Genomic DNA, 19,204 nt, shown 5'->3' on the forward strand with positions numbered 1-19,204 from the left:
GATGTACTAGATGGTTTTCCAGAAGGTACAGGTACCTTCTTGGGACTGTCACTTCAATTCATAGCAAGGGATTGTAGGTGATTACTCATCGAAATTTCTGATTGTAAAGAGCTTGCTGAAAGTACAAAGGTATGTGGTGTGAACCGTAATTTCATAAACTTTTCAGCAGAAGAGACGGAGAAATATGGAGTAGCCACAGATTTGAACTTTCTCTGGGCATCTGAAAAAGAAAGCTTATCCAGAGTTTTGATCTCCTGGATCTTCTCCTCCACTCTGCATGTGGGACAGTCCTTAGATAATGAAGCATGCACACCCTTGTAGTTGATGCATACAACAAGCTGTGTGCATTTAACACCAGCATGTTCACATTTTCCACACATCCTGCAGGCCATCAAGCTTTGACAACACAATGAGGTGTGGCCAAATTTCTGGCAGTTGTAACAACTCGTTGGAGCTTGAATAAATAGTCGAACAGTCAGTTGGTACATAGCGACTTTGATTCTTTTGGGCAGTGGCTGGGTATCAAAAGTCAAGATGAAAGCACCTGTATTAACCCTAGAATCATAAACTTTCATCTCCCAGACTACGCACCCCTGTAGTTTCTGCGGGAATTTCCAGATGCTAATGAACTGTGCTTTCCCCCTTCATCTAATCTTCCCCAGCTATCAACAATAAGTGCTGACCTTGATTTCAAGCATAAAGGTGGAGTTGTTTGTTCACTGCGATATGACCGTCATCTGAGAGACGAAAGTTTATGATTTGTGAAAGTATTCGTGATTTGTACATAGCTGTAAATAGTGTGAATATTTGGTTTATTACAGTAATGTTTTTTGTACGTAATACGTAAGCTTAATAGGATACTGAAATGGAAAATCTAGCGCACGATGATGAATTGATAGCGGCAGTTCTTTCTGAATTAGACAGAGAACCACTCTCTTCAGGAGACATTAGTGGTAATGTATTTTGTGAATGAAATTGCCCGGGCAATACATGGATCAAACAGAAATATGTAAGAGACAAGAAAAATGTTCCACCGATCAATACATTTATTGTGTATGAATTATTGCACTAGTACCGGTTTCGGCCTATCTTGGCCATCATCAGCTAGCACACAAATTTACAGGCATAGGACAAAATTACAAAGATGTTACATAAGAGCATCCGGATGTCTAATGAAAAATGGAAGTAAAATATATTGCAGTATGTTGCGTTAAAATATCTCTGATTAAAAGTGGTGATGGTTAGAATAAACTAAAACCTATTGATTGAGTATGGACATGAGTACATAAACACATTAAAATATATATGCCACATCATAAGACACTAAAAAATATAGCACATCAAACACATTAAAACATTTTAAAAACGTCTATTAAAATTTGAGTTCATGTTGCGTTGCATTCATTCTTCAATCCTCTTGTAGTTCTTGTGTTGATTAAGTTGTATAGGTGAATATCGAGAATGTTCTATGGCTGATATACTTTGTATTGGTATGTTATAAGAACTCTTGTCATTAAAATTTGAAAATTGAGTACTGTGCAATTCAACTGTTGATGTAGTCAGGTAAGATTTATATATACAGCAAGATAGGGTTTAATTTTAGAGCAGTTGGTGGTGACACTTCTCTCGTCTATGCACGTTATATGGTTGTTATTGTTGTTGCTGTGGAGGTTGTGTACCGATCGGTACTAATCAATTTCCAAATCCTCCAATTATGATGGGCATTACCATAAAGAAAATTATTACAAATGCGTGAGCAGTGACAATTACGTTATAAATTTGGTCATCACCAATTAAATAACCTGGTTGTGTACCGATCGGTACACAACCTCCACAGCAACAACAATAACAACCATATAACGTGCATAGACGAGAGAAGAGTCACCACCAACTGCTCTAAAATTAAACCTTATCTTGCCGTATATATAAATCTTACCTGACTACATCAACAGTTGAATTGCATAGTACTCAATTTTCAAATTTTAATGACAAGAGTTCTTATAACATACCAATACAAAGTATATCAGCCATAGAACATTCCCGATATTCACCTATACAACTTAATCAACACAAGAACTACAAGAGGATTGAAGAATGAATGCAACGCAACATGAACTCAAATTTTAATAGACGTTTTTAAAATGTTTTAATGTGTTTGATGTGCTATATTTTTTAGTGTCTTATGATGTGGCATATATATTTTAATGTGTTTATGTACTCATGTCCATACTCAATCAATAGGTTTTAGTTTATTCTAACCATCACAACTTTTAATCAAAGATATTTTAACGCAACATACTGCAATATATTTTACTTCCATTTTTCATTAGACATCCGGATGCTCTTATGTAACATCTTTGTAATTTTGTCCTATGGCTGTAAATTTGTGTGCTAGCTGATGATGGCCAAGATAGGCCGAAACCGGTCCTAGTGCAATAATTCATATACAATAAATGTATTGATCGGTGTAACATTTTTCTTGTCTCTTACATTGAATCCAATCAATACGGAATATGAAACTTATAAATAACAAACAGAAATATTACGACCGACAATTGGTAATTCGTCTGGCTGATTATCTGCATTGCGACAGTAACCTGACAGTCATTGGAACAATGAGAAAAGACAAGCCACAGATACCACCAGAGATGAAAACAGTCAAAGTAAGAAAGCTTGGGTCCTCCATGTTTTATTATAATGGTATAAAAGCAATGGAATCCTATAAAGGAAAATCAAACAAGAATGTAATCCTCCTTTCTACATGCCATGAAGTAGGAACAATAGCGGCCAGTGGGAAACCTACAATGGGACTAAAGGTGCCGTGGACACTTTCGATGAAATGTCAACACTGATGTCCTCTTCAAGAAAAACAAGAAGATGGCCAATGTGTATCTTTTATTGTATGATTAATACATCACTTGTCAATGGATACATTATTTATGTGCATAAGATGGTTGAAAAAGATTAAAAGCCACTTTCAAGTCAAGAGTTTGCAAAGGATATATCCGAAATGCTAATGGCTCCAAAGATGCAAGAGAGACTTCAGACACCAACTTTGAGGCGCAGCCTGAAGAGGACCATCGCTGAAATTCTTGGAAAAGATGGCATTCCTCAAGAGCCTCAATCAGGTACTGCTGAAGGAAGAATAATTTGTGCGTTTTATCCATCAAATAAATGAAGAATGACCTGATTCTTCTGTAAGACATGCCGAAGGCACTTGTCTTGATCACCAGGAAAAACAGTGCACTGAATGTGCCTATTGAAGAAAACCTGACCAGAGTGTATTGTCATCACTACATGTGGTAGTTTTAAGTATAATATTCTGTATTTTGTGTAAAATGTTGGGTTTAGGCATATTAAAGTGCTTTTCTTTTTGGTAGCCTGACAGACGAAAGTTTATTATTCGTGTTACACTGGAGGGACTTTATGATTCTAGGGTTAAGCAGGTTCTAACCAATACACCGCTTTAACTTCCTCACGTCGGTAACATCCCATCATGTAAGGTTCCTTATCATGTCATCATCAGAGGACTGTCATCAAATCTATGTGGAAGAAAACTTCTTTGCATGATTTCAGGGATTTGTGCTTCTTGATCTTAACCTCCTCAGACCCACAGGAAATTGAAAATATAATTAAATGTAATTATTCAATATTTATGTCCCTTATAGGGGACATTGGGATTTAAGCTATGAATTCCAAGTGTTAATAAATAATCACCATTTTCTTCCTAAAGATTGTTACATTGTTACATTTTATCTAACAATCACACTGGCCTTTCACTGCATTTCATGATACTGCTTGAAGCAGTTTCGTCCTGTAACCAAACACAAAAGCACCTTGCAAGTAGTACACATTATCCTCGCTTTCTTGCTCTGGCAAGTTGGCAGACGGCATCTGTGTTCTTTAGTGTCAACGATTTAGGGCATGTGCAGCACACTTTTCCTTCATAGTTGAGGGGATGGGTGTGGAACAACTTTTCTTCTTTTGCTGTTCATTTCCTGGTTTCTCTCTTCCTCACTGGTGTCATCAGGAACAATTTGTGACTCATTTTCACAATGAAGAAGGCTATCAGCAACGTACTTTTTGAAGTCCAAAAATCCATATTTGTTTTTCTTAGGAGTTTCCCTGGCTGTTTCATCCCTTCTCATTTCAATCCACCCTGCTGCAATTGCGAAGTCCAACATATGCATAATAAGTCTAACAGTCCACTTTCTTGTCCTGTTCATCATCCTATAAAATGCAATTATTCTGTCGAAGAGGTCAACACCACCCATTTGGCAATTATAATTCTTCACAATCAATGGTCGGTTGACTGTGATATACCTTTTTTCTTTTTTACACCAACGGAGACACTCATCAGGTGGTTCCGAAGCTTCTTTTGAGGACGCCAAGGTTACAGATTTATTGTCAAACCACTTCACAATTGCCACTTGTCCATCACTCCGTACCACTTGATCTGTTATTCCCCTACCTTCCTGTTTCATCTGCTTATCTGTCTTCAGGCGAGCTCCTTCAGGAATTCGGTTGTTCTGAATTGTTCCCGTTGCTTGCAGCTTTCTTTCTGAATGGAGAAGGTCTAGGAGGGGAATTGATGTAAAAGAGCGATCCATGTAGACTGTAGATCCTTCACTGAGAGTTGTTGTGAGACACATCACAGCTTTTTCTCCTATTCCAAGTGTTTCTGTTTCTAAAGTATTATCATTAAAAACTTTACCCTCGTACAAGAAAAAGTCTAACAGCAGTCCATCTGGAGAACAAGCAAGGAAAACTTTTAATCCATAAGGATTTGGATTGCCAGGAACATATTGCCTCATGCTAACATGTCCATGAAATGGTACGATCTGTTCATCCACAGAAACAGTTGCACTTCTGGAATTTTTCAGACAGCCTTCTCTCACAAAATTCAGCATGGGCCTCACCTTCCAAAATTTATCTTTACTTCTGTCATCCTCAGAAAGAGAATCGTCATCGACAATTTTGAGGTTGTTCCTTAGAAGCAAGAACCTGTTTCGGGGCATTTTATCTGCAATTTCGGAAACCTTTGTGCGACTGGGTATCGCAGATATGGCATGGTTTTAACAATTCCAAATAATTTTTTTATTTCCTGTGGAGTTGAATTCAGTAGTTTTTCCGTCTTCACATGATAGCGATGATTAGTCTTCTCGCTCACAAGTTCATAAAATTCTAGTGGAAGATATTTCAAGACATAATATAAAAGGTAATTGCTTTCGATATGGTTGAACATCTGGCTGATTCTCTGGAGCAGGAGAGAGGTTCAAAATCCCCAGTATGCTTCCAACGAACCCGCTGTTTTTCGTTAGCGTAAGAGATGTTGTGGGCTTGAGTTTCACCATCCTCATCTTCTTCATGCTCTTCTTCACTGGAAGTTGAGTCTGACTCTTGAAGTGGTTGCAGTGTAAGATCTGTTTCCCCATAATCTTCACCATCCGAAATATCAATGTCTGATATATCACCATTGAGAGTTTCAGTGATGTCCTTTTCCGACAAGCCTAATGAACAACGAAACATGTGATAAAATATTATAATAAATGGGGTTATTACACACACATCCCACATACATACACACTGCTCATAGCCCATAATTCTGTCCAACTACACACAGAACAAAGAAACAATGTTCACTACATTAACAATGCCCAACACCCAATGTCCCCTATAGGGGACATCAAAACTTAACATGTACTAGATCCAAAGTAAGATTTAGTATCAATTATATTACTGCCAACGTATATTATACCAAAACTGATAGAGTGATTTGTGTTGCCATAAGTAAATATTCAATAGTGTGAAATACAGAAAATGTTATATTTACCTCTGCTTGTAGCACATGTTCGGCTAGCAGACATTTCTTATGAATTGACTGTGTTACCATCCAACAATGGTTAATATTTGGCGCTAAAATACTGTTGTCCTACAGGGCTGCATTCTTCAGAAAGGCAACAATGCAAGAACACAACAGTGGAAGTAGAAACAATCACAAGGATATTACAAAATTAAATGTCCCCTATAGGGGACAGCGGGTCTGAGGAGGTTAACTGCCACATTCTCAATCATCTTGACCTCAAGTAACCATCTACTTGGTCAGCCACAGTGTATTTATTTGTATGGGTCCATCACGTAGCTTGCGCATTTCATCTTCATTAACAATGTCTTCAACAGGATTAGCAATCAGGAAAGGATTTTCGTTCAAAAAACTCTGACTAACAACCTTGGAAGTGACCAGGAATAAAGGCAGCTGTTCATCACTTTCACTGTTCAGAGCTATGTATCTCTCTCTTCCCCCCCCCCCCCCCCCCTCTCTCTCTCTCTCTCGCTCTGCCTTCTGAGATAATGTTTTGAGGGTGCCACCCTTTGAAGAATTAAAAGTTGAGATTTCCATTTTTTGGTCCATACAAGTAGCTGCGGAAATGCTTTGTTGACCTTTGGCTGAGCCCTACATGCCGAAGTAAGGATGCATACTCCACAGGGCACCTAACAGCCATTCATCATCTCATTGTGACCGAAAGTTTGTAACTGGAGGAGGATATAACATCCCCACATGCACACACACTCAGAAAACAAGCACACTACCTGAGGCAGAGAGGCTGGCTGGACAGTAAAGGGAAATGATAATTAAGGAGGTTAGGATAGAAACAGAAGGAATAGAAAAGAAGAAAAAGGATCACAGAGACTCTCAGGCAACTTGGAGGACACCTTGTTAGACTGGCTCTACTCCAAGGCCAAACCAGCATACGTAACCCTGACCTACCACAGCCCTCAGGATAACAAACACACAAGCCCCCCCCACACTGATGCCAAGGTCATGGTGCCCACAGAGGGGTGGGGCAAGTTTTAAACTTAAAGTGATTCAATTTGCTGCAGGCCAAGAATTTAATGTGATGGAGTTTAATGTATGTTACTGGCAAAAATAGAAACTTGCACTTGAAAACACCAACAAATGAAGAAAAAGCATTCTGGAAGCTGAAAAGTAGGTGGTTTCCTGAGGCCAAAAATGAACTGCTTCTGTACATGAAGTGAGGAATATGGTGTTTCACATGAAATGCTACAATTTAAAGCATGTGAAATAGCAACAAAGTAGAATATTAGCCATTCAGAACTGAAGGTGGGCTATGGCTAGATAGTCTAATTCATGAAGAGGAAGTGCAAATGGAGGGACAGCATATATGGCTATGAATGGAATCCTACAAACTTTACTACTTTTGTCAATGTTCAATAGCATGTTAACATAATAAAATGCAGTCTATTATGTAAAATCATAGAAGAAAGAATGGAGAAAGGAAACATGGAAACTGCTTATGAATTGATTAAGAAACAATTCAGGACAGTCAATGGCCGTAGTAACAGCATATTAGGTGAAAATGGGAAACTGTTGTCTGAGAGCAAAGAAGTGGGAGAAAGATGGAAGCGATACACAGAAACATTATATGAAGATCCTACTGACATAAATGAACTTGAAAATGAAGACAACATAACAAGTGACCAAATGGGACCCTCTTTAACAAAAGAAGAATACCTCAAAGCTGTGAAAGAATTGAAACCTAATAAAGCGCCAGGATGCGATGAAATAACTGGAGAAATGATACAGAGACTGGATGATGAAACACACGGCTATATTTTTAAACTGATCACGGAAATATATGAAACCGGAGAAATTCCAGAAGATTTTAAAAAGTCTCTCATTATCCCTATACCAAAAAAACCTGGAACTCTAAAATGTGTCTGTCGCACATGTCAAAAATATTGACAATAATTATATAACCAAATAAGCAATAAAATTGAACCACACTTGGCTGAAGATCAGTTTGGATTTAGGCAGAATAGAGGCACATGGGAAGCTATTCTAACATTACGACAGGTTATAGACAAAATGCTAGACGTAAGGAAACCTTTGTTTATTGCATTCGTGGATTTAGAAAAAGCTTTTGATAATGTGAACTGGAATATGTTAATGAAGATTATGACTAGTGTTGGTTTAGATTTTAGAGATAGACGAATAGTATACGAACTCTATAACAACCAAAGAGGCATCATAAACATAAATGGTGAAGTACAGGAAGCTTATATAAAGAAAGGAGTACGACAGGGATGTAATTTGTCACCAGTGCTGTTCAACCTGTATATTGAGAATGCAAAGAGGAAATAGAAGGGATAAAGATAAATGGAGTAGAAATCAAAATGATAAGATTTGCTGATGACATAGCTGTCATAGAGGAGAACGAAGAGAAACTACAAAGTGCATTAATAAGAATGAATTAATACAAAAAAGACTAAAATTATGGTATGCAACCGCCAGCATATTGCAGTCGACATCAGAATTAGTGATATACCACTAAGGCAAGTAAATGCCTATACCTACTTAGGAAGTAAAATCACTCCAGATGGCAAAAGTTCAGTCGACATAAAGAGCAGAATTTCCCAAGCAAAAATTGCTTTTTACAAGAAAAGGATACTACTTACATCAAGGAATTTAAATGTGGAGACCAAGAAGAGTTTTATTAAGTGCTATGTCTGGAGTGTGGCCTTGTATGGTTCAGAAACGTGGACTATTAGTGCACGTGATAAGAAACGTTTGGAAGCATTTGAGATGTGGTGCTGGAGGAGGATGGAAAAGATCTCATGGACAGAAAAACTCACCAATGAAGAAGTTCTTCGACGAATAAGTGAAAAAAGATCCTTTTTAGCAACAATAAGAAAAAGAAGAGACCAGTTAATTGGCCATCTCTATAGGCACAATGGATTTATAGTTAATGTCATAGAAGGAAAGATTCAAGGTAAAAGAGGAAGAGGAAGACCTAGACTGCAATATTCAAGATAGATCAGAGATGACGTAGGAACAGGCTCATATGTGGAAATGAAGAGATTAGCGGATTACAGAGAAGAGTGGAGAAGATGAATTGCTGCCAACCAATCTTAGGATTGAGAATTAAGAAGAAGATGTAAAATCATGAGGCTTTATTGCTTTTAGGAAGTATTTAAATTCTAATCAAGGTCAATTTGCTAACTTAATGCATAAATCTTGCGCTCTAATTTTTAAACTTAAATGTTCAGGAAAAAGTGAGAGATATATGTGACTAAATACAGTATACATAATTATTGGCTATTATGTATAATTCCTGGAACCATCACCTTTACTGTAAGAAAAACACAACTAAGTTTACTGCAGAAATGTTTGGTAAGTTTACGTTTTGTTCAAAAGAAAAAAGAGAATTTCCTTCTTACAAGTTTTGTCCTCTTGGTTGACCCCAGAATGGTAAATGCTGTGACCGAAATAACCAGCTGCCAAGATATGCCACACCTTCTACCATACTAGCGTCTATCACCTGGCCTTTCCCAGACTTGTGCCTCTCCAGTAGGGCCATTAATATGCCAAGGGCACACATCAAGCCACCTCCTCCAAAGTCAGCTGCCAGATTGAGAGGAGCAATGGGGGCATCACTCTTCCGTCCCATCAATGAGAGCAAACCTAAACAAGGTTTTATTTAAATTTAGCCTTCACAGTCCAGATTTTATACTATGTGAAATGAGATAAACCATTGGAAATCATGATGCTAAAAAAAGGCTTTGTTCTCCTCCTTCATAATTAAACAACAATATTGTTCCATTACGCTGAATAGTGTAAATTACATTTCACTGTTGCTCTATTGAAGAAAAGGTATCCTCATTTGTCAGTAGATCTTTCAACATATGACCAACAGGGGAGGGGATCAGTTGAGGTGGGTAGGGTCGAGACTCTGGTCATGGGGGATTCCATTGTAAGACATATGGGGAAAGTGTGTGGAGGAAAGGGAACCAGAGTCGAGTGTTATCCAGGAATTAGGATGAGGAAGATTTTAAAAAAGTAGAAGAGAAGGAGGAGGGGAAGGAGAAGGTGGTAGTGTTTCATGTTGGTACCAACAATGTAAAGCAAGCTGGTATAAGTACCAACAAAGTTGGGGATGTGTGGGATCTAGTAAATGCAGCATGGGTGTAGTTTAAGAAGTGGAGATTGTTATCAGTGGAATACTGACTGGAGGGTGACTGGGGATTTAAATGAGACTATAGAGTGGGTATGTGGGAAACTGGGAGTGAGATTTCTAGATCCTAATGAGTGGTTAGAAGAAAGGGATCTGCGCTCAGATGGCCTTTACTTAAAATGCAGTGGTACGTTTAAGTTAGGAAATTTGCTTGGAAGGGTATAGCATAGCTGCCAACTTTCAGAAATAAAAAATAGGAAGATTTTTAATTCTTGGATTTCATCACATATATTGCACCACGGTCTAAGTGAGAAAAGGACAGGATAAAAGGCATGCATACCTACAGTTACAATATGATTTGATCATTAAATTTAAAATCTTAAAACTAAAAAAAAACATTAAAATGGTTACAAGAAAATGTACCTAATCACTCTCATTTATGACACATACATACGAATAATAATGGTCGAAACTCAATATCTCGAAACTCCAGTACTCAAATTTTGAGTATTTCGAACAAACTTAGATTTTCCGGCCATTTGTCCTATTCTTCATGTGTATTTATTTCTCTATTCTCGAAATTAGGTTATACAAATTTCTCAATTTCTCGAAGCAAATATTTCTTCCCCTGAAGTAAAAAATACTCTATAATTCGAATTTTGTGCAGCATTAACTGTGCAATACGGCATTTGCAGTTTGTGAGGAACAGTTAACAAGTAAAGAAAGGGTTCCAGTGAAGCTAGAAACTAATATGATGGGAACCGAAATACTCGAACTTCTAGTGATCGGCAAATCGGTAAAGCCTCGCTGTTTCTCGGGTGTCAATTAATTACCGGTCACGTACGAAAGCAAGTCCAGAAGTCACGGATAACAAGCTCCATTTACGAAACTTCGTATTGACGAAAAGTTTCAACGTGAAGGGAGGAAAGGTTAACTGCAACAAACAGAAGAGACTAACGGATTTTTTCCAAACGTGTTAACGGAGCTATGTTTCTTATTTCACTACTGTATGTACTGTATCCTGTCTTCTAAAAAGTTACTATGGAGATAATGTTTGTTATGTTTTTTGTCCATAACACGAAGAGAAAATACCAGAAACTGTAACCGACACAACTCCCTGAAATACATTCAAATCATTAAAATTATGAAGTAAGAATAAACAAAAATGCAGTGAAATACGCGAAACTAGCACATAAAAAACAGAAGGTATGTCTAATACATTATTAACATACGACTTATCTATCTAGGTGTTCTGCCTTATGGCAGGTCTTGTCATGGGATGAACCTCTTCCACTGTTGCCTGTCCTGCGCCAAGTTTTTCATGTCCGAATATTTATTTCCTTGGATATTGTCCAACATTTGATATTTTTTCCTTCCTCTTCCTCATTTGCCTTTCACCATTCCTTCTATTCCTTCTTTCAGTAAACAGTCCCTCCTCAAACAATGTCCGATCCAGTTCATTTTTCTCCTTATAATGGTTTGTAACATACTTCGTTCTTCTCCAACTATTCGTAATACCTCCTCATTCCTTCCCGGTCTTCCCATTTCACTCGTTCTATTCTCCTCCATACCCACATCTCTAGTGCCTCCAATCTTCTCTCATCTTTCTTTCTCAATGTCCAAGTCTCTGCGCCATACAGCGCTATGCTCCAAATGTAACACTTAGCAAGTTTTTTCCTCAAATCTTTGTTTAGTGGTCCACAAAATAATTTTGATTTTTTCCTAAAGCCTTCTTTTGCTATGGCAATTCTTTTCTTAATTTCTGTTGTGCAATACATATCATCTCTGATCATACTTCCCAAATACTTGAAGTTACTGACTTGCTCTATTTCTTCTCCTCCTATACTAATATGACAACTTCTACCTTTTCCTCCAATTATCATACTTTTGGTCTTCTTCTTATTAATTCTCATTCCATATTCTTCTAGTTTCATGTTGAGTTTATCTAACATTTGTATCATTTCACGTTCGCTTTCTCCCATCACAACCATATCATCTGCAAATCTTATACATTCTACTCTCCTACCTCCAACACAAACTCCACTATTTCCATTAAAACTTTCATTGATTATTTCTTCGAGATAGATGTTGAACAGTGTCGGTGATAAAGAGCAGCCCTGTCTTACACCTCTTCCTAATTCAATTTCTTCACTCAACTCGTCTCCTATTCTCATTCTTGCTCTCTGGTTTATATACAAATTCTTTATTACCCTTCTATCCCTCCAATCAACTCCATGTTTCTTCAGGATTGTCATCAATTTGTCCCATCTGACACAGTCAAAAGCCTTCTCAAGGTCAATAAATACAGCATAAACCTTCCTGTTTTTCTCTATGTACCTCTCTCCTATCACCCTCAGAAGTCCAATGGCGTCTCTTGTTCCAACTCCTCTCCTGAAACCAAACTGTTCTTCACCTATAAAGTTATTCAGCTTTCCATATATCCTTCTGTTGAGCATCCGCAGTAAGACTTTGGCTGCATGTGAAATTAGACTCAATGTCCTATGTTCTTCACATTTTTTGCTGTTCTTTTTCTTTTTCATAGGGATTAAGATGATTTCACTAAAGTCCTTTGGCCATTTTCCTGTCATGTATATTTGATTACATAATCCAATCAACTCCTTTCTCCCTTCATTATTTAACGCTTTTAACAGTTCAACAGGAATCTCATCTATTCCCATTGCTTTTCTATTTTTCATCTCGTTCAGTGATGCTTCGATCTCTCTTCTCAGTATGGTTTCCCCTTTATCATCCTCTTTAACCATATCTTCCTCCTCTAATTCAAGTTCTTCTTCATTTGGTCGATTGTCCCGATCATATAGCCATTCTATGTATTCTTCCCATCTTTTCATTATTTCTTGGGGTTCATATATCATTGTGCCATCTGTAGCCTCTATTTCCTTATTGTTGTTGTTCCTTCTCTTTTCTCTGAATACTATATTTGTTGCTTCTTTGTACATCAAGTCATATTTCCCTTCTTTCTCCAGTTGCTCTATCTCATCACACTTTTCTGACAACCATTTCTTCTTTGCCTTTTCTGTTTCTCTTCTTAATTCATTATTTAACTTCCTGTAGTTACGCTTTCCTTCCTCTGTATTTACTGTTTTCCATTTCCTGCGTTCCTCCATTTTACTTATCATTTCTGATGTTATCCATTCCTTCTTTGCCCTTTTCCTCTCCTTGACTCCAAGCGTTTTCTTAGCTGCTTCTTTTATCCCATTTTTAAAAGTTTCCCATCTCCTTTCTACATTTTCTGTTTCATTTCCTAATGTATTATTGTTACAATACTCATCCTCTAGTTCTCTACACTTGTCTTTATCTTTCAGTTTCTCAATATTAATTTCTTCACTCTTCTTTCCTTTCCATACTATTTTCAATTTAATCATTACCTCTGCTACATGTGGCATACAATTCCAGAGAAATTACGCACAGAAACGATGTTAATAGTGCGCGAACCACACAATAAGAAACTCATTCTTTTGTCCTGATTAACTGAGTCGCTCAGAAATCAGATCAAAAATTAGATGGACGGCTTTTCCGACGTTTGCTCTATTATCCAGCGTTTCGTCTTAGGTCTGACACTAGACTCTTCAGAGTGGGATGTGTCAGACCCTACCCACTGACGCTGGGGTGTATGCAGGTGAACTTATCAGAAGCTTATTTATGAAGCACAGTCTGATAACTGCATACGGGAGATAAAACTCCACAATGGAATTAATGCCCGCCTAGCAATTCCAAATGGAAATTCTAAGTTCCCATGGAGGGAATTAGATTCTTTTCCACCAATAGAGCATATCAAAAATCAGATCAAAAATTAGATGGACGGCTTTTCCGACGTTTGCTCTATTATCCAGCGTTTCGTCTTAGGTCTGACACTAGACTCTTCAGAGTGGGATGTGTCAGACCCTACCCACTGACGCTGGGGTGTATGCAGGTGAACTTATCAGAAGCTTATTTATGAAGCACAGTCTGATAACTGCATACGGGAGATAAAACTCCACAATGGAATTAATGCCCGCCTAGCAATTCCAAATGGAAATTCTAAGTTCCCATGGAGGGAATTAGATTCTTTTCCACCAATAGAGCATATCAAAAATCAGATCAAAAATTAGATGGACGGCTTTTCCGACGTTTGCTCTATTATCCAGCGTTTCGTCTTAGGTCTGACACTAGACTCTTCAGAGTGGGATGTGTCAGACCCTACCCACTGACGCTGGGGTGTATGCAGGTGAACTTATCAGAAGCTTATTTATGAAGCACAGTCTGATAACTGCATACGGGAGATAAAACTCCACAATGGAATTAATGCCCGCCTAGCAATTCCAAATGGAAATTCTAAGTTCCCATGGAGGGAATTAGATTCTTTTCCACCAATAGAGCATATCAAAAATCAGATCAAAAATTAGATGGACGGCTTTTCCGACGTTTGCTCTATTATCCAGCGTTTCGTCTTAGGTCTGACACTAGACTCTTCAGAGTGGGATGTGTCAGACCCTACCCACTGACGCTGGGGTGTATGCAGGTGAACTTATCAGAAGCTTATTTATGAAGCACAGTCTGATAACTGCATACGGGAGATAAAACTCCACAATGGAATTAATGCCCGCCTAGCAATTCCAAATGGAAATTCTAAGTTCCCATGGAGGGAATTAGATTCTTTTCCACCAATAGAGCATATCAAAAATCAGATCAAAAATTAGATGGACGGCTTTTCCGACGTTTGCTCTATTATCCAGCGTTTCGTCTTAGGTCTGACACTAGACTCTTCAGAGTGGGATGTGTCAGACCCTACCCACTGACGCTGGGGTGTATGCAGGTGAACTTATCAGAAGCTTATTTATGAAGCACAGTCTGATAACTGCATACGGGAGATAGCGCTCGCTAGCCTCTCTTGATTGCAGGATGATTGCCGTCTCGAATCCCCAGCCATAGCTGTAGCGAGCAGGAAACACGATACACGAAGGCGATGGACGATACACTCGCAAAATAAATATCAAATAAAAACGCTTGAAAATGAGGTTGGGTAAATTACACAAGCACATAAGAATTTATCCTTTATCCTACGGGAAGAGTATTGACTTTACTGGAGGTAATATTGGTCAAAAATAAGAATAATTAAAAATAAATCGGAAAATCGGAAGACGAGTTAAAAAACGGAAAGTTTCCGGGTAAACCGGAAGGGTTGGCAGGTATGGTATAGGGAGGTACATTCAGGGAAACGGGGTGGTCTAGGGAGCGGTGATAAGGGTACGGGGATCTGAAAGTCAAGTAGGGATGACATTAAAATGTTAGTGTTGAACTGTAGAAGTATTGTAAAGAAAGGAATAGAACTAAGTAATTTAATAAATATATATACTTACCAGATATTGTAATAGGAGTTGAATCATGGTTGAGAAATGATATAATGAATGCAGAAATATTCTCACGGAACTGGAGTGTGTTAACAACAATTATACTAGGAAATTATTTATTGTCCACCTATTCAATAGGTACTATCCACCTTTAGGTGGTTACAGTTTCATACAATTATATCTCTTTATGAGACATGTTTTGCTCATTTAATGAGCATCTTCAGCCTTAACTTTATCTTAAAATGATGACCTTGAACAATAAAGTCAAGTGTCAGTATTAAAATTACACCATAGTCTATACAAAACTAACTTACATTACAATGCTGAGGAGTTTCCTGCGAAAAAGAAATCTCTCATTCATTCATAAATTTTAGGTGCCTACACATTATTTTTCATTGCCATCATAACCAAGCACCTAGGATTTGTCCAGTCCTGTACTCAAAGCTGCGTTGTTGCAGCTAATTTTGAGTAAGCTGTGTTCAGAGTGGTAGAGATAAATATTTGGTGCAGATGTTGACACATCATGTATTCAATTGCTGACTGAATCAATCTTTGAAAATGAATTACTAATTAATTGGACATTTTTTTTGCTAGTGGCTTTACGTCACACCAACACAGATAGGTCTTATGGCGACAATGGGACAGGAAAGGCCTAGGATTTGGAAGGAAGCGGCCATGGCCTTAATTAAGGATCAGCCCCAGCATTTGCCTGGTGTGAAAATGGGAAACCACGGAAAACCATCTTCAGGGCTGCCGACAGTGGGATTCGAACCCACTATCTCCCGGGTGCAAGCTCACATTGCAAGTGATAAAAATCATTGTTATCCATATTGAAGATACTGAATGTAGGATGCTAAAAGGTTTGTTTTGTCACCTATTCAATACATATAAAATTTTACAATTTAGGAATTTATTATTGATTCCACTTGAGACATGTTTCGCCCTTCATTGAGGGCATCATCAGTCAAATTATCTCCTCAAGGCAAAAATCAGGTACCTGGTTAGTAGTTGACATGCACAAATTAATACACATTATTAATACACATTACAAAAATTAAGTATGAGAAACAGTTGTACAATAGTGATGGTTGAACATATAAGTTTATAGAATAAGAAGTCGGCACCAAGCGTAAAATTAAAATAGTAGAGTTCGGCAGTGGTGCTCTGGAGAATAACTGACGCACTCATAGGAAAATATAAAGTTTTAAAAATATTTACATTATAACAATCAGGGGAGAAAGGGTGTAGTGCTCGGCGTCAATGTTTGTAACCAAAAATTAATGTCAATGGTTAGTAACTATACAGTATTTACATTGTCCAATTGAACAGTTGAGAATTTTACAATTTATATACATATTTACACGAGAGCAGCTTGGTGAGCAAGGATATAAAAAAAAGTCTAGTACCAAGTGCGTCCTGTTGTTTTAAAGGTTGGAAGAAGAATGTAGCATTGACATTTCAGAAATGCAGAGTGGTTTATCTTAGTTTAAAATCACCGGGGGCAGGGAAATATTCCATAGCCAAATGAAGTTCTATAGGCATCAAGCTGAAAGTTGTCTGGTTGCAGCACCGAGATCGGTACGGAGACTGGTCAGTGTGGATGGAGGCTCAATGGATATTCAGTGCGTTTGAATGGCAACAATGATGAGTTATTAGGCAACAATGATGACAGTTATTTGTTGCCATTCAAACGCACTGAATACCCATTGAGCCTCCATCCACACTGACCAGTCTCCGTACCGATCTCGGTGCTGCAACCAGACAACTTTCAGCTTGATGCCTATAGAACCTCATTTGGCTATGGAATATTTCCCTGCCCCCGGTGATTTTAAACTAAGATAAACCACTCTGCATTTCTGAAATGTAGATTCTTCTTCCAACCTTTAAAACAACAGGACGCACTTGGTACTAGACTTTTTTTATATCCTTGCTCACCAAGCTGCTCTCGTGTAAATATGTATATAAATTGTAAAATTCTCAACTGTTCAATTGGACAATGTAAATACTGTATAGTTACCAACCATTGACATTAATTTTTGGTTACAAACATTGACGCCGAGCACTACACCCTAGCACCACTGCCGAACTCTACTATTTTAATTTTACGCTTGGTGCCGACTTCTTATTCTATAAACTTATATGTTCAACCATCACTATTGTACAACTGTTTCTCATACTTAATTTTTGTAATGTGTATTAATAATGTGTATTAATTTGTGCATGTCAACTACTAACCAGGTACCTGATTTTTGCCTCGAGGAGATAATTTGACTGATGATGCCCTCAATGAAGGACGAAACATGTCTCAAGTGGAATCAATAATAAATTCCTAAATTGTAAAATTTTATATGTATTGAATAGGTGACAAAACAAACCTCTTAGCATCCTACATGCAAGCTCACAGCCGCGCGCCGCTAATCGCACGGCCAACTTGCCCGGTTGGAAATATTCAATTGTTGAGTATAGTGTTTTTCAAAAATGAGCTGAAATAATATCTCTGGCTTTTCAATCAGTAAGAACATGATTGTTATTCTTGATTTGTAACTGATAATTCTTATTTTCCATTTTTTAACTGAGTAAGACAGTTTTTACTTTCCTGTAATATCAGGTTTTTGTTATACATGAGGTCTCCATTCTTAAGCAACGACTTTTATTTAAATGGGTGCCTTCTGAGTTTTTCTTTATCATACCCACTCAATTCAATTCAATTCCTTCATCTTTTTGAACCAGGCTGTTATGTTTTTTTTTTTTTTTAATTATGAAATATTCTTCTTCTTTTCTATTTTTTTCTAGTAGTTTAATGTTGCACTTAACACATTAAAGGTTTTCAGCGACACAAGGATGTGAAAGGATTAGGAATGGGAAGGTAAAGTCTGCAGCCTTAATGAAGGTACAGCCCCAGCATTTTTTTCTTCTTTTTCATTTTCTTGTTTTCCTTCTTCTTCTTTACTAGTCATATGATTTTCTTTTCTATTCAATTTTGACTCTATCTGTTTGTCTAACATATTACTCAGAAAAAGTTGGACCTCGGTACAAGCAGGGTAACATGAAATACTTCTATGTAGAAAATAGCACATGGCATAGTATCCAGTGGCAGTTGAGGGTACATTTTATCAAGCAACAGTGATATTTTATTCAAACTTTCCAAGTTTATTAGAACTTCTGAGGAAGAAGAGTAAGGTTTTCATAAGATCACAAGTTTTCCAGCAGTCTGTTTCACTTTCCACAGCATAAATTCAAAAGACTATCATTATTCTTTCAATAATGTTCATATTGGAAAGGAACAACCAAGTGCCAAATCAAGTCAAGTACACTGAGATAGGATCACGAAAAGGAACACATAATAGGGTGAACACAATGAAAAATCAGTGCGAGGAGAGCGAGCAATAGAAAGAGGACAGGACAAGGATATCTTCCACATCGTCACGGACTGCTGTCTTCAGATAGATAAGTCCTCCCTTCATCAATCCCATCTCTTACTCAAGATTAGCTGCAACAACACAGCTTTGTATGTAAAGATAATTTTCTTTTTTTTTTATCCCACTCAGAGCCATTGGTCATCATAATCCTGTTTGGATCTTTTTGTGTTTGTCCTGCGTTCCTAATATTTTAACATCTGTCTTTATCTGGCCTTCTTCTAGTTCTACACTCTCTGCATAGGGATTGAGGATCATTCGAAATGACCCCTCAATGAGTGTTATAGCCAGCCATCTAGTGGGGCTGGGAGGCAGAAGTGAGCTCGTCAGGGGCTGAGAGAATCCTCTCAATTTTAATCACTGTGTTGATGGGTTAAAAGTTCCTTACGGGGACCATTGTAAGTACGTAGGTGTTAATATAAGAAAAGATCTCCATCGGGGTAATCACATAAATGGGATTGTAAAT

The 19,204-nt window shown here is 37.7% G+C and overlaps 1 protein-coding gene across 5 annotated transcripts in view; it reads right to left on the bottom strand.

The window, feature by feature from the left end:
* Positions 1-19,204, bottom strand: part of Amacr (Alpha-methylacyl-CoA racemase) — a 163,168-nt gene that overhangs the window by 3,386 nt on the left and 140,578 nt on the right. For all 5 annotated transcript variants that reach the window (XM_067145814.2, XM_067145815.2, XM_067145812.2 and 2 more), the window contains one exon: positions 9,241-9,484. In XM_067145814.2, the coding sequence (XP_067001915.1) occupies positions 9,241-9,484 (244 nt within the window). The remainder of the gene's footprint in view (positions 1-9,240; positions 9,485-19,204) is intronic.

The sequence above is a fragment of the Anabrus simplex genome, chromosome 4 (assembly GCF_040414725.1).
Source record: "Anabrus simplex isolate iqAnaSimp1 chromosome 4, ASM4041472v1, whole genome shotgun sequence".
Taxonomy (NCBI): Eukaryota; Metazoa; Arthropoda; class Insecta; order Orthoptera; family Tettigoniidae; genus Anabrus; species Anabrus simplex.